The sequence below is a fragment of the Moschus berezovskii genome, chromosome 21 (assembly GCF_049115385.1).
Source record: "Moschus berezovskii isolate FMDL1 chromosome 21, NW_MosBer_1.0, whole genome shotgun sequence".
Classification (NCBI taxonomy): Eukaryota; Metazoa; Chordata; class Mammalia; order Artiodactyla; family Moschidae; genus Moschus; species Moschus berezovskii.
In genome coordinates this window covers 36,350,080-36,365,721 of record NC_142480.1, presented here as the reverse complement: position 1 = coordinate 36,365,721, position 15,642 = coordinate 36,350,080, and the positions used below count along the sequence as shown (strand labels likewise).

At 46.9% G+C, this 15,642-nt stretch overlaps 1 protein-coding gene and 1 long non-coding RNA gene across 6 annotated transcripts; one reads left to right on the top strand and one right to left on the bottom strand.

Moving 5' to 3' along the window:
• Positions 1–5,825: 5,825 nt before the first annotated feature.
• On the bottom strand, positions 5,826–8,849 carry LOC129550452 (uncharacterized). Its single transcript, XR_008684834.2, has 3 exons — positions 7,673–8,849; positions 6,936–6,982; positions 5,826–6,146 (listed from the first exon to the last, which is right to left on the bottom strand). It is a non-coding gene; the product is annotated as an uncharacterized LOC129550452 (long non-coding RNA).
• A 169-nt stretch (positions 8,850–9,018) lies between these two features.
• FAM219B (family with sequence similarity 219 member B) lies at positions 9,019–14,749 on the top strand. Of its 5 annotated transcripts, none has more exons than XM_088829535.1 (6): positions 9,019–9,262; positions 9,467–9,554; positions 10,259–10,336; positions 10,446–10,657; positions 10,774–10,826; positions 12,661–14,749. In XM_088829535.1, the coding sequence occupies exons 1-6, from the start codon at positions 9,067–9,069 to the stop codon at positions 12,820–12,822; spliced, it is 789 nt and encodes a 262-aa protein (XP_088685661.1). In that variant the 5' UTR covers positions 9,019–9,066; the 3' UTR covers positions 12,823–14,749. The 5 variants fall into 5 exon arrangements, with proteins under 5 accessions (XP_088685661.1, XP_088685659.1, XP_088685658.1 ...); XM_088829533.1 differs by having other exon boundaries at positions 10,774–10,822; positions 12,661–12,796; XM_088829532.1 differs by having other exon boundaries at positions 10,774–10,822; positions 12,658–12,795.
• The last annotated feature ends 893 nt before the right edge of the window (positions 14,750–15,642 follow it).

Sequence of the window (15,642 nt, the reverse complement as noted above, 5' to 3'; positions counted from 1 at the left end):
TATAGCAGTTATATGACTGGATAAGCACCTTCCTATGCTTCTGTTTTATGATCTGAAAATGGGAGCAACTTTGCAGGCTTATAACGAGAGTTTAGTAAGATTAGGTCTTAGTACAGTCATTTTATAATCGTAGTACTTGGGAAAATGGTTTATGCCTAGCCATCTTTCCTGAATTTTGCTAGCTACCAGTGCAGTTTCTCCTGTTTGTTCAGATGCCAGGGTGCTTGTCCTTAGCAGCAAGTGGAGTCCATCTTTGTGTTTTGAAAAGGCAAGTTTATTTAGCCCAATTTCATATCATTTTCCTACATTTGGAAAGTTCGTTCAAAACAAAAGTGATGACGATTCTGTGCCAGCCTTGGCTCTCCACAGTGGTGGTCATGCTTTTATTTATGACTAGCTTTCTGCCCCGGAGAAGGCGATGGCACCCCACTCCAGTACTCTTGCCTGGAAAATCCCATGGACGGAGGAGCCTGGTAGGCTGCAGTCCATGGGGTCGCGAAGAGTCGGACACGACTGAATGCCTTCACTTTCACTTTTCTGTTTCATGCATTGGAGAAGGAAGTGGCAACCCACTCCAGTGTTCTTGCCTGGAGAATCCCAGGGACAGGGGAGCCTGGTGGGCTGCCATCTATGGGGTCGCACAGAGTTGGACACGACTGAAGTGACTTAGCAGCAGCAGCAGCCTTCTGCCCAGCATTTTAATTCTAAAAGTATCATGTTAGTGGGACTTCCCTGGTGGTCCGGTGGCTAAGCTTCTGAGCTCCCAATTCAGGGGGTCCAGGTTTGATCCCTGGCCAGGGAACTACACCCCATATGCAACTAACAGTTTTCATACCGCAACTAAAGATCCAGCATGCCACAACAAATATTAAAGATCCTATGTGCTGCACCTAAGAACCAGTGCAGCCAAATAAATAAATCAATAAATGTTTTTAAGAAAGCAGTGTCCCTGGTGGTCCGCTAGTTTTAATCTCTGGTCCAGAAGGACCCCACATGCTGTGGGGCAGCTGGGCCTGTGTGCCACAGCTCTTTGAGGCCGTGCTCTGGAGCCCACAGGCTGCAGCTGCTGAGCCCTTGTGCTGCAACTACTGAAGACCACATGCCCTAGAGCCTGTGCTCTACTACAAGAGAAGCCACCACAATAAGCCCATGCACCACAGCTAGAGAGTAGCCCCTGCTCTCTGCAAATAGAGAAAACCTTCACACAGCAACAAAGACCCAGTGTAGTAAAAAAAAAAAAAGTGTAAATATGTTAGAGCAAGTATTAAGCTCTGGAAGTAGATTCTGAAAATTAGGAGAATGTCATTTGTATCCGTGTGCTGCTGCTGCTGCTGCTAAGTCGCTTCAGTCGTGTCCGACTCTGTGCAACCCCAAAGACAGCAGCCCACCAGGCTTCCCCGTCCCTGGGATTCTCCAGGCAAGAACACTGGAGTGGGTTGCCACTTCCTTCTCCAATGCATGAAACAGAAAAGTGAAAGTGAAGGCACTCAGTCGTGTCCAACTCTTCGCGACCCCATGGACTGCAGCCTACCAGGCTCCTCCATCCATGGGATTTTCCTGCTAGGGCTGCCAAATCATAATACCACAGGCTTAACAGAAGTTTGGGAGTTCCCTGGTGGTCTAATGGTTGAGATTCAGCACTTTCACTGCTGTGACCCAGGTTCGGTCCCTGGTTAGGATCCCATAAGCTGCATGGCTGAAAAACAAAATTTATTTTCTCAGTTCTGGAGGCTGAAATTCCAAGATCAAGGTGCCAGCAGTGTTGGTTTCTGATGAGTTCCATCTGCCTGGCTTGCAGATAGCTGCCTTCTGTCAGGGTCCTCAAAAGCCCTTTTTCTTTGTGTGTGTGTGTGTTTGTTTTATTTCTTGTTTTTGTTTTGTAAATCACTAGTGGATGTTGAATTCTATTCAAGAATCTTCATGAGTCAACTGAAATGTTAATGTAGTTTTTCTCCTTAAACCTTTAAATACAGAAACTGCAATACTTTGGCCACCTCATGTGACGAGTTGACTCACTGGAAAAGACTCTGATGCTGGGAAAGGTTGGGGGCGGGAGGAGAAGGGGACGACCGAGAATGAGATGGCTGGATGGCATCACCGACTCTGTGGACATGAGTTTGAGTGAACTCTAGGGGTTGGTGATGGACAGGGAGGCCTGGCGTGCTGTGATTCATGGGGTCGTGGAGAGTCGGACACGACTGAGCGACTGAACTGAACTGAACTGAACTGATACATTGATCTCTCTTTTTTTAACCATGCTGCGCAGCGTGCAAGATCTTAGTTCTCTGCTGCTGCTGCTAAGTCACTTCAGTCGTGTCCGACTCTGTGTGACCCCATAGACGGAAGCCCACCAGGCTCCCCCTTCCCTGGGATTCTCCAGGCAAGAACACTGGAGTGGGTTGCCATTTCCTTCTCCAATGTGTGAAAGTGGAAAGTGAAAAGTGAAAGTGAAGTCGCTCAGTCGTGTCCGACCCTTAGCGACCCCATGGACTGCAGCCTACCAGGCTCCTCCATCCATGGGATTTTCTAGGCAATAGTACTGGAGTTCTCTGACTAGGGATTAAACCCATACCTCCTTCAGTGGAAACACAGAGTCCTAGACACTAGACTGCCAGGGAATTTCCTGGTGTCTCTTTTCTTATAATGACATCAGGATTATGGCCCAACCCATATGACCTCATTTAACCTTAATCACCCCCCTTTTAAGCTTTAGCTCCAAAATAAAGGCACCCTAGGGTTTAGGGCTTCAACATACAAATTTGGGTGGGTGGGGGCACAATTCAGTCCATAACATTAAAGACATACATCTGACCAATATAAAAAGAGGTCAGGCTTTTGAGGCAGATAAGGATTAAATTCTTAGCTATAAAATTTGTGGCCTGTTCAGCAAGTCAGTCAGTCCCTGCAGCTCTCACTCCTTATACATATGTGAAGTAGGTATGGCAGTGCCATATGAGGATGCTATGAGGATTGGCAAGTATCTTCCCTAGAGGGGGATGACACGCATTAATGTGGAGATGAAGGTGAGACTGCTGACCTGAAAACCCAGAAAGACCTGCAGATTCACAGGTTCCATCCATCAGCTACCTGTGCTCTACCAATAGTAGAAAAGATCAAAGGTTACAGTCTGAAACCTGCTGAGATAGGAAAAAAGCCTCAGAAAGAAGTAGCAGGATAAAAAAGTCACCCCTGATGAATACAGATGCAAAAATCCTCAACAAAATAGTAGGAAACAATTCAACAATATATTGAAAAGATCATACATTATCTAGTGGGATTTATTTCAGGAATACAAAGATGGTTCAATATCCACAAATTAATCAACATGATACAGTAAATTCCCTACATATGAACCTTAAAGTTGCACAATTTCAAAGATTTGAACATGCAGTCACATGTCCAATCAGTAAATTACTTCACGTGTCTGGCATACTTTTCAAGGTACTGTACTGTAAGATTTAAAATGTTTTGTGTGTGTGTTTTTATGTATTATTTGTGTGAAAAGTATTATAAACCTATGTAGTAGTCCACAACCTTTTTGGCACCAGGGACCAGTTTTATGGAAGATAATTTTTTCATGAACTGGGAGAGGAGGGGTGGTTTTAGAATGATTCAGGTGCATTACATTTATTGTGTACTTTATTTCTGTTTTACATCAGCTCCACCTCAGATCATCAGGCATTAGATCCTGGAGATTGGGGACCCCTGTATTACAATACAGTATTATATAGCTAATTGTGCTAGTTGGGGACCTAGGCTCACTTTGTTGAACTTAAGAACAGACTGGACTTAAAAAAGCATTCTCAGAACAGAATTTGTTCACATGTAGGGGACTTATTGTACATCACATTAACATAATAAAGGACGAAAACTGCATGATCATCTATAGATGCAGAAAAATCATAGGACAAAATTCAACATCCTCCCCGAAAATTTCAACATCCACTTATGATTACAAAACAAAAATAACTAAGTGGGTATAGAGGAAATGTACCTCAACATAATAAAGGCCATGTATGATAAGTTCACAGTTAATACGATACCCAATAATGAAAGCTAAAAGCTTTCTTCTAATATCAGGAACAAGGCAAGGATGCCTACTCTCATCATTTTTATTCGACATAGTATTGGAAGTCCTAGTCAGAGCAATTAGGCAAGAAAAATAAAAGGAACCCAGAAGGAATAAGTGAAACTGTCACTATTTGCAAATGACATACAGAAAACCTGAAAGACTCCATCAAAGAAAATAATAGAACTAATAAATTCTGTAAAGTAGCAGGATACAAAACGAATATACAAAATTTTCTATCAGTTCAGTTGCTCCGTCATGTCTGACTCTTTGTAACCCCATGGACTACAGCACACCATGCTTCCCTATCCTTCACTATCTCCCCGAGTTTGTTCAAACTCATGTCCATCAAGTCAGTGATGCCATCCAACCATCTCATCCTCTATCATCCCCTTCTCCTCCTGCCTTCAATCTTTCCCAGCATCAGGGTCTTTTCCAGTGAGTCAGTTCTTAGCATCAGGTGGCCAAAATAGTGGAGCTTCAGATCCCGAATCAGTCCCTCCAAACTATATTCAGGATTGATTTCCTTTAGGATTGACTGGTTTGATCTCCTTGAAGTCCAAGGGACTTCTCCAACACCACAGTTCAAAAGCATCAGGTCTTCGGCACTCAGCCTTCTTTATGGTCCAACTCTCACATCCATACATGACTACTGGGAAAAACAGCTTTGAGCAGACAGACTTTTGTTGGCAAAGTAATGTCTCTGCTTTTTAATGTGCTGTCTAGGTTGGTCACAGCTTTTCTTCCAAGGAGCAAGTATCTTTTAATTTCATGGCTGCAGTCACCATCTGCAGTGATTTTGGAACCCAAGAAAATAAGATAATCACCTTACCTGTCAGAATGGTTACTGTCAAAATTACCAGATAATATTGGCAAGGATGTAGAGACAAGGGAGCCCTTGTGGACTCTGTGGGAATGTAAACTGGTACAGTTGTTATGGAAAATAGTATGGAGGTTCCTTAAAAGATTAAAAACAGAACTACCATATTATTCAATAATTCCAGTTCTGGGATTTAACTGAAGACAACAAAAACACTAATTTGAAAAGATAAATGCACCCCAATGTTAGTAATAGCACTATTTACAAAAGCCAAGACATGGAAACAACCTAAGTGTCCATTGGTGGATGAATGGATAAAGAAAGTGTGGTATATACACACACTTGTATAATAATGGAATATTCAGTTCAGTTCAGTCGCTCAGTCGTGTCCGACTCTTTGTGACCCCATGAATCACAGCACGCCAGGCCTCCCTGTCCATAACCAACTCCCTGAGTTCACTCAAACTCATGTCCATCGAGTCGGTGATGCCATCCAGCCATCTCATTCTCTGTCGTCCCCTTCTCCTCCCACCCCCAATCCCTCCCAGCATCAGAGTCTTTTCCAGTGAGTCACCTCATCGCCTGAGGTGGCCAAAGTATTGGAGTTTCAGCTTCAGCATCAGTCCTTCCAATGAACACCCAGGACTGATCTTTAGAATGGACTGGTTGGATCTCCTTGCAATCCAAGGGACTCTCAAGAGAAGAGTCTTCTCCAGCACCACACTTCAAAAGCATCAATTCTTCGGCGATCAGCCTTCTTCACAGTCCAACTCTCACATCCATATATGACCACTGGAAAAACCATAGCCTTGACTAGACGGACCTTTGTTGGCAAAGTAATGTCTCTGCTTTTTAATATACTATCTAGGTTGGTCATAACTTTCCTTCCAAGGAGTAAGCATCTTTTAATTTCATGGCTGCAATCAGCATCCACAGTGATTTTGGAGCCCAAAAATATAAAGTCTGACACTGTTTCCCCATCTATTTCCCATGAAGTGATGGGACCATATGCCATATTACTCAGTCACAAAAATGGAAATCCTGCCATTTGCAACAACATGGATCTTAAGGGAATTATACCAAGTGAAATAAGAGACAGAAAAACACTATATCAGTGAGTGAGTGATAGTTACTCAGTCATGTCTGACTCTTTGTGACCCCATGGACTGCAGCCTGCCAGGCTCCTCTGTCCACGGAATTCTCCAGGCAAGTATACTGGAGTGTGTTGCCATTTCTTCTTTCATTTATATTTGGAATCTAAGAAACAGAAAAAATCAAGCTCACAGATAGTACAAAGAATAGATCAGTGGTTGCCAGGATGGGTAGTTGAGGGGTGGGCAAAATGGGTGAAAGAGATCAAAAGGCACAGAATTACAGTTATAAAATGTCATGATGAGGTAATGTACTGCATGGTGACTATAGTTAATACTGTATTGCATATTTGAAAGCTGCTAAGATGCTGAAATAATAGACCTTAGAAGTCTTAATCATAAGAGAAAAGAAACAAAATATAGCTAGACTAATTGTGGTTATCACAATGTATACAAATAACAAGTCATTACGTTGTACACCTGAAATCAACATAATATTAGAGGTCAATTATACCTCAATAAAAAATAAATTCACCACTGTCTCCCATTCTTTTCTATACCTAATCCAAGATTCTTGTCTAGATGAGGGAATTAAAATTTACTGGACATCAGAACTAGAATTCTCAACTGATCATAAAGATTCACCTGTCCCAGGACCAGAAAACTTAGGGGATGGGTAGGATTCCCATGATTTGGAGTCAAAAATAAAGAATGTGACTTGGGCTTAACTCAGTGGTACTGTTCATACTCCAGAGCCCCCTGTGGACTCCATCTAAGACCACCTCTTTGCTTTACAAATAAAACTTCTATGAACATTAAAAAAAAAGGTAAATGTGACTGCTCCATGGGGGCATGACTGAGGGCAGGAGTCGTAACTCCTAATAGCCAAGAATCTCCCCCAACCCACAACAAAGAATAAAAGAAAGAAGACTGAGAATTAGAGACTAGGAGGTACCTTTTTTGTCCTGTTCATCACTAGATCTTCAGGGTTCAGCACAGCACCTGACATATAGATGAATAAAGCTTTGCTGAGATCTCCAGCCCAGCAGGCGAGCCAGCATAGACATTCTGGGTTAGAGTCTGAGCAGCTGGGGTGAGGAAGACAGGCTTCGTGCCCTGTGTGCTGCAGCAGTTCTTGCCCTTGCTCTGGAGACTCACCCCCTTACAACCTAGGTTTTAATCTTTGCTATACGCTTTGGGCAATGGGAAGTCATTCATTTTTCTTAAGTTCCTAGTGAATACAGTATCTTAAGGGGAAAAAGTGAACTGCCACACCCAGATCAAGGCAGTTGGGTAATCACAATTTCTTCATAATAAAATGAATTTAGACTATGTAATCTCTAAGATTCCTGCCAGCCCCAAAGTTCTATGATTAAATTGACTAAAAGTTAAGAAGGGAAATAGGACATTCATTCAACAAATATGTACTACTATGACTTTGTGCTGAAGACATGGGATAAGAATATCATTAAGGTGGTCTGTCCTGAAGCATGTAAAGTCAACTGAGAAAATACACACTAAATCCTTAAAACACGGTGTAAGCTTCATGAGCTAACATTTCTTGAGCACTTACTATATGCTAATACTGTTCCAAGCACTTTACAATTTAACCTCATAATTCAATTAGATAGGTACTATTATTATCCCCATTCCTATTAAAGAAACTGAGACATAAAGAGTTAAATAACTTACCAGTAAATGGCAGAGCAAGTTATCTGTATTCAGGGCTCATATTCAACCACATGTCAATTAGCTGGATTGACACAATAGGAGACCCAGGAGTGTCATGGATGAGGGCACTCAGACTCTTTCCCTACAAGTTCCTAGAGATTTTGTGACATCAAGAGGGTTTTGATCACATTTTCTTTGGCCCCTTGGTGAGGTCTCCATCAACTTAACAGACAACTATGAGAAAAACCATCTCTTCAGAGTCCACAGAGAGCTGGGTTCAAATTCTAGGTTTACCACTTTACTGGTGAACTTGACCAAATCTAATTCTCATTTGCTTAATGGGAGTAACAGTGCTTCACTGGGAGGTCAGGAGGATTAAATATTAAGTCAAGCCATATGAAATGGTTGTTTCTAGAGGTTAAAAACAGTGGTGGAATCTACCAAAATAGTTAGCTTGCACAATTCTAGCCCATCTAGGGCACTCTCCCGCTCCATTCTTTGGGTGGCCCTGGGGATTCGTACACTGTTGACCTACCCTATGAAAGCTAGTAAATTAGCTTTGGGACAGCCTCATGAGATTTGGCAATTACTACAAAAATCTAGAGCTACTTTCCAGCCAGCCAAAAGCACATCCCTTGGGGACCAGAGAAGTCAAGAGCCATGACAGTCCTGTGCCCCGACACAAACTCAGCACGCTTTCACTTTTCTTCCCAAATCCTATTTTGTCCTTGTTTATCGCTATAAGACAGGTACTGATGTTGGCTGCATTTTGAAACGTGGAAACTGAGGCTTAGAGAGGGTCAGGCCTCATCCAAGGTCTCGGGCATTGCGCAGTGCTGGCAATAACGAGGGTTTGGTGTTATATCTTTCAGCCAAGGAACTGCCTCTAGTTGTGTGACCTCCACAAGGTCCTTGAACCTTTCTCTCCGACCTGTTTCATCTTCTGGAGAAAGGCGTTATAAACTCCCTTTCTCCTACCGCTCGCTTTCCGACTCAATCCAGCCTCTCTCCGGCCCGCCCTTGGGATGCTCCGGCTGTGACGACAGGACCAGGGCGGAGACGCTGCAGAGAGAGCGCAGGCATCGGGGCTTTGAGTATGCGGGCGCACACCCGCAGCTCCCCGAAGATACTGATATTTACTTTCGACCAGAGACAGAACTCGGCTTGACATCACCAGGTTCAGGCCGACTGCGAGAGGCGATCAAGTCCCAGAACGGAGGAACTGAAACAACCCGGCCCCCGGAAGGGCGGAACAGTGGAGCCCCTCCCACAGCAGGCGGGGCCAGAAGGCTCGGGCGGGCGCGGCCCGCGCCTGCGCGCCGCCGCCTTGCTCCGGGAGGGCCCGCCTCCCGCCCGTCCGGCGGCGGGTTAGCCAGAAGGCGGGGCTTCGCGACTCGGCGGGGCGGGGCCGGGCGATGGCGACCGCGGATCCCGACCGGCATGCTGCGCCCTCTATCCCCGGACCCCGGCCCAGCGGGACGGGAGCTGCGGGGCTGCCCTCCGGGCGAAGCGGCACTGGAGCCCCCCGGTTGGGGCAGCGGATCCCGGCGGCTGTGGAGAAGCGGGGCCCGTACATGGTGGCGCGCGCGCCTTCCATTCAGGCCAAGCTGCGTGAGTGTGGCCCGATGAGGGGTCTCTGCTTGGGCGGGCTGCCGCGTTCCCGGGCTGGCTCCGGAGCGCCGCTGGGGCGACCCCGGAGGGGCAACTGCAGCCCGCTCCCGCACCCGAAAAGCTGTTCGGAGAGCGGGCTTCTGGCGTTTGGGAAACACGGCGGAGTAGGCATGCCCCCGCTAATCTGGGCTCTTTGACTTCCAGAGAAGCACCGGGACCTGGCCAAGGCGGTTCTTCGGAGAAAAGGCATGCTGGGGGCCGCGCCGAACCGCCCCGACTCTTCAGGGAAAAGGTCTCAGCAGGCGCCACCTCCTCTGTGCCGGCGTTTTCAGAGTAGGCCCTAGTGCTCAGGCTGGGAGACCGAGTACCCACGTTTAAAGCCGAGCTAGTCATTCCCCCGACGCCGGCCTGTCGGGTTCACTGTTTAAAAATGGAAAGAGGAACGACCTTTTCTTTCCTTTCCAGGATGTGATGGTGTCAAGGAAAGAGCCTTGCTATGAGTTTTGTCAGTTCGTAGGGTGAATCACTGTCTAAATTAGGGAGGAGCATAGTGACTGGGGTCCCCAGGAGTGAGGATGGAGAGCAATGTGGGTGCAGCTAGGACTGTGATTTTTCCTTAACAGAACGGTAAGCGCTGAGGGCTGGATCGGACCTTCACCAGGGCTTGAGCTAAAGCAGGTGAAGGAATTTGCCTAAGGACTTTGAGTTTTCTGTTCTCAGGTTAAATAAGGTGGGGAGATGGGGCTTTTCCTGATTCTTAGAAGAGGAGGTGTGCTTATCCTCAGAAGCAGCAGGGGGAGCGGTGTGTGGGGAAGTGCACATCCTTAGGAGCAGCAGCCGGCTACATGGCAGGCAGTGGTGGCTGTCCAGGTAGAAGAGAAGACGGGAGTAGTGCAGTCAGTATTTTTGTTTTCCCCATAAGGGCGAGGACGCCGGCTTTCCCTGTGAAATGCTGGCGTTGCATCTATGCTTGGTCTCTCCCCCATCTCCCCTCAGGTCAGTGAAGTTTAACAAGGGCTACACTGCTCTTAGTCAAAGTCCAGATGAAAACCTGGTGTCCCTCGACTCTGACAGGTAAGTGCTGTCCTTGGAAATACCCCTTGGGGAGTGCCTTGGATAAAATTGCAGACAACTTGCTTCGCTTTTCCCCTGTCTCTTCCAAGACCTTTTGTGCATGTTCCAGGGCTGCTGCTTCAGAGCACTGTCTCTTCCGGGATGGCTTGCTTAGAGGACTCATAGGTGACCTTGCTGCTCTTGGATATGAAGCACCAACTTTGTCTGGGGGAGTCATCCTGCCCTATTATGTCTGCATTATTAGTGACAGTGACTCTGTCCCTGCTGGAGCCAAGAAGGAGCCGCTGATACTCATGGCAGATTATGGGTTTGAGTTCTGTGGTGTGTGGTCTTTGCTTCACAAGTCCTCCAGACCCCCTTGCATGTTGTGCACCTTGCCACTTGTAGCTGTGCTCCGCAGGCATCTCCCTGAACTGACTGTCTTCCTCTTGTCCTAGTGATGGAGAGCTGGAATCCACATACTCCTCCGGGTATTCCTCTGCAGAGGCAAGTCCAGAGCACCTTTCTGTGGTGGGGCCAGGCTGCAGGCAGTGTCATAGCCGCTTCCAAACACTTGTCTGGTTCCTGCTATATGCATGGCACTGTACCAGACTTCCCTTGTGTTCTCCAGTCTTCTACTCTACCCTATTCCTCTAGCAGAAGTTTAGGTGTGTGAAGAGGACTGTTGAAACTCCAGGAGACTATGTGTGTGCTGCATGCTAAGTCTCTTCAATCGTGTCTGACTCTTTGCGACCCTATGGATTATAGCCCACCGGGCTCCTCTGTCCATGGGATTCTCCAGGCAAGAATACTGCAGTGGGTTGCCATGCCCTCCTCCAGGGGATCTTCCCAACCCAGGGATTGAACCAGAGTCTTTTATGTCTCCTGTATTGGCAGGCGGGTTCTTTACCATTAGTGTCACCGAGGAAGCCCCCAGGAGACTACAGACCTTTTTTTTTTGGCCTATAGGATTTTCATTCCCCAACCAGGGATCAAACTTATACCCCCTGCATTGGAAGTGTAGAATCTTAACTACTGGACTGACCACCAGGGAAATCCCCAGAGACTCTTAGGGCTGGAAATGACCTCACAAGTCTTTTAATCCAGGCCACCACTTAGAAAAGGAATACTCTCGATAAATCCCAGCTAAAATGCTTATTTGAATGCTTCTTGTAATTGGGTACTCAATACCTCTAAGAAACCCTGCTGTCTGGGTTCCCCTGCAACACACACAATTCAGGTAGCTCACAGAGAAGTCTTCCTTGTTATCTGGAAAAGTCTCCTGCAGCTTGAACTTAGGGGTCTTAGTCCTGTCTCCAGTGACAGAGTAATTCTACTCTGCCTTCTTTTGATCATCTTTTACCTGAGATCAGCATTCCTGTCCCTCCCCTTTCCATCCTCCGAGCTTGCTTACTTCCAGCCCAAATTCTGTTCCTCCTTTATTCCATCTGTGGGAACTGTGACTGAGATAGATACTCCTGGGCTGGCCTTTTGGACATGTTTCCAAAGTGACTGTCTCAGACTAAATCAGGGACTGAAGGTTCTGGCATCTGTGGCTTACTGCTTTTGACAGAGGGGAATTGCTGGGGACCTGACAGTATACCACTGGTATTTCTTCCTCACGTTTCTGGAAACCCTTGGCCACCCCGAGTTTCTGCCAGAGAATACAGTTTGCAAATTGTATCCTCCTTGAATAGCTAGGTGCCTAAGATTGTTAGAACAAAGAAAAGAAAAATAAGCCAAGAGCCAGAGAAGTCCTACACTCCCCAGTATCATTTGCCTTCTGCTCAGTGGAACTGGTGAAGCAAGGCTGACAGGTTCTACTTTGCAAGGAATGAGCTCTGTTGGCATCAAAGAGTAACATTGGCAGTGCAGAAGAAGCTGTTCCCCACCCTATTCTACTCTAACCCATTTTCCTCCACCCTTCTTCCCCATTGTTCTGGTACCATTGTTCCATACTCTTCAGCCTTCATAGGAACCAATCTGGGTTCACAGTGGTAATGGTCAGGGCTTGATTTTCAGACATAATCTTGAATCTCATATCACCTGCCGTGGGATTCTTTAGTGAGGGCAGCTTTCCTGGGGGCACGTGACAGTGCAGCCTGGACAGTCCTGGCTCAGGTCCCTGGATGTCCTCCACCCTCTGCTGGGTGAGACATAGGTAGGAAAAGGTAGCACTTCTTCCTGTAGTCCAGGGATGTGCAGGCCTGGCCTGAGGGTGGAGCACCGACAGGAGGAAAATGGACAGTAAGCTCTAGTGAGGCAACGTGGGTCTGCTTTTGGGGCAGCAGTTATATCTGCCTTGTGGCCTGGCTTATAGTTCTCTCCTCTCCTGCTCTTAGCAGGTGAACCAGGATGTGAGCCGGCAGCTGCTCCAGGACGGGTATCACTTGGATGAAATTCCAGATGATGAGGACTTGGACCTAATTCCCCCCAAGCCTATGACCTCTACGTGCTCGTGCTGCTGGTGCTGTCTTGGGGCCTCTTCATCCTGTACCCTCCAGTAGACATAACCCTCTAGGACAGGCCCTGCTCACCTGCCTGCAGAGTCCTGTTGACCCTGCATCGGTCACAGAGTGCGGTGGGAACCCACTGCTGTCAACCCCAGGATCACTGGAGACACTGACCCTCTGGGAAAGGCAGTGACTGCAGTTACCCCAAACCTGGTGCTTCTCAGGCCAGAGGCCCCCATCTGCGTCGTAGGGTGACAGATGGAGTTCTGCAGTTCTCCTCTGCTGTTGGAGTAGCGTTTGGAGGAACTGCTTTAATAAGGGCGGGAACATAGGAATTCTGTTTCTTATGCTGAGTGACAAAATTGGCAAAGAGAAACTTGCAGACATCTTGATTGGTATTTGTCATGATACCCTGTGGAGGGAAAATGGAAGCTTTTGTGCCCAGGCTGTGCTGGCTGGTGTTGCATGGAGGCAGAAAATAGCACTTTATGGCTTGCAGCTGGGAGTCTGTGAAAAAGAATTTAACTATTTGGGGCCAGTTCAGTTCAGGAAATTCCATATTCACTTCTCTTCCAAGCTCCAAGATGGGTTACATGTTTGCAGGTTGTTCCCGTATGAATGTGGCAGAGAGTACGACAAATTGCTTGATGGCTTCCAGAATCCTTGGAAACTGAGCATTCCCAATTAATTGGTCCACGTGTCTGCGTGAGCTTAGTAACTTGGTCAGCCCACCCCTAGTTAGAGAAAACTAACTCTGCTCCACCGGGTAGACAAAATTTCTTTCCTTGGTTGCCATTCTTCACTTTGGTCTTCGCTAGTATCTTCATCCAGTCTTTGACCTAAGGTTGAATGAAGGTTCTGGAGATGGCCACAGAAGCCTGCAGTTTTTGGTTACCAGCAGAGGGAGCTGCAGGAGCAGTTAGGTGCCTTTCCATTTGGATTTTTTTTTTTGGTTTGTGAGATCTTAGTGCCCCAACCAGGGAGGGGTGGAACTCGGGCCCCTGAAGTGGAAGTTCAGAATCCTAACCACTGGACTACCAGGGAATTCCCTCATTTGTTTAACATTTTACACTTGAGGAGCAGCAGTGGGTGAGATGTATACTGCACAGCTGTGTGGGCCCTGACACAGGCTGACAGGATGAGGAGGGACCTGTGAAAGCTCCCCAGCTATCCCCCCAACCCCAACCTAAGGAGATAATCTTGCCATTGCAGAGGGCTTCCCTCCACCCTAGTGAGAGCCATTCGGTTGCATCCAGATTCCTCTGACCACAGTGGATACTCAAGATTGGGCTTTACAGTCAGCCCCCAGTTTGAACATAGCAAGGACAGGCATAATCTCCCTTGTGACCCCTACTAGATTGCATCTCTTGCTGTACCAGGCCTCTCTGTGGAATTTTTCAGTGGTTCCTTTTTTTTTGCCTTACCTAAAACCAGATGGAGCTGAATGGGAGTGGACAGGGGTAGGGTAGTCAGGATTGAGGTGTGGTCCTGACTTGGGAACTTGCTCAGCCTCTTGCTTCATTTCGTTGGGACAGAGTGTTTGACAGCTGCTGGGGATGAGGATGGCAGTGGGCCCCCAATACCAAGGCCCTCCAGTGGCTGTTGTTATAAAGCCACACTGGTGTATTTGGCTACACCTCTCCCTGGAATGTTTCAGGGCTGGTTGACCCTGAGTGGGAGGCATTACCTTTGTAGAAAAAGTTGCAGGAACGCCATATAGCAAGGCAGGGTAGAAATGGTCAATTGCTTGAGGCTAAGAAGCCTTGGGCTAGAAAGTCACCAATAAAAGCACCAAGGTGTCTAGAACCAAACTGCCTTAATAATAAAAGAGTGCTGGGGTGTTGTGTAGGTGACAGCACTCTGGGGAGACGGCTTACCTCATGGATAGAAGTGGTACTGTATGGCGTTTACAGAACTCTTGGCTTAGGCTTCTACAGCTTTGTAAGTTTGTAGAAATAAATACAGTCATGCTGTTGAGCTGTCTGTGTTGCAACAGGATTTTTAAGAAAAGCTTCGACCATGGTCATTGCCCCTTCTGAGTTCTGAAATGAAGAAGTAGCCTAACAGCCCTGCTACTGCTAAGTCACTTCAGTTGTGTCCGACTCTGTGCGACCCCATAGACGGAAGCCCACCAGGCTCCTGTTCCCAGTGGGTGCCATTTTCAGTCCTCATTGGAGACCATGGATGGAATCGTTTAGTCGCTAACTCATGTCTGTTTTGTGACAGCCCGCCAGGCTGCTCTGTCCATGGAATTTCCCAGGCAAGAGTACTGGAGTGGTTTGCCATCTCCTTCTCCAGTGGATCTTCCCAACCCAGGGATCGAACCCATGTCTCCTGCATTGGCAAGTGCATTCTTTATCAGCGAGCCACCATATCCCTTGTCTTTAGAATGAGTTCCCTTTGGCAGACCCTTCTCAGGTTTTGCTTTCGATTTATGGGAGGTATTTTTGTTTGCTTGATTTTTTTCAGCTGAAGAAAATTTATTAGCGGCAAAAAAAACCCAAAACCGATTGGCTAAAATTTTTTGTAGTTAGTTTCCTGGAATACCATTGTACAGGTCTAATGTGGGCAATGGCCCAGAAAGATCCTTTTGTGTGAGACTAATCGCAAAGAGTCGGACACGACTGAGTGACTGAACTGAACTGAACTGAATCCCTTACCAACAGGAAGGAGCCACTAGCCTGGGTGTCTGCTTAGTCTGGGATGACAGGAGCTAAGACTGCCAGTCAGAAACCGCAGTGGCAAAACACAGAGCTATACAACCTCCTGCAGAGGGTGTCCCACCTCTAGAGGGTAAGCACAGGGAGAGTAGATGCCCGTGTAGGTTCTTCTTGCCATCATAGGAAAAAAGGAGCTAGGTTTCTCTTCACAACA

Bases quoted from the DNA above. Each gene is read 5' to 3' on its own strand.
- FAM219B (XM_088829535.1), top strand. From the start codon at position 9,067: ATGGCGACCGCGGATCCCGACCGGCATGCTGCGCCCTCTATCCCCGGA. The intron at 9,263-9,466 runs GTGAGTGTGGCC...TTTGACTTCCAG, and splicing joins TTCCATTCAGGCCAAGCTGC to AGAAGCACCGGGACCTGGCC. The intron at 10,337-10,445 runs GTAAGTGCTGTC...TGCATGTTCCAG, and splicing joins GTGTCCCTCGACTCTGACAG to GGCTGCTGCTTCAGAGCACT.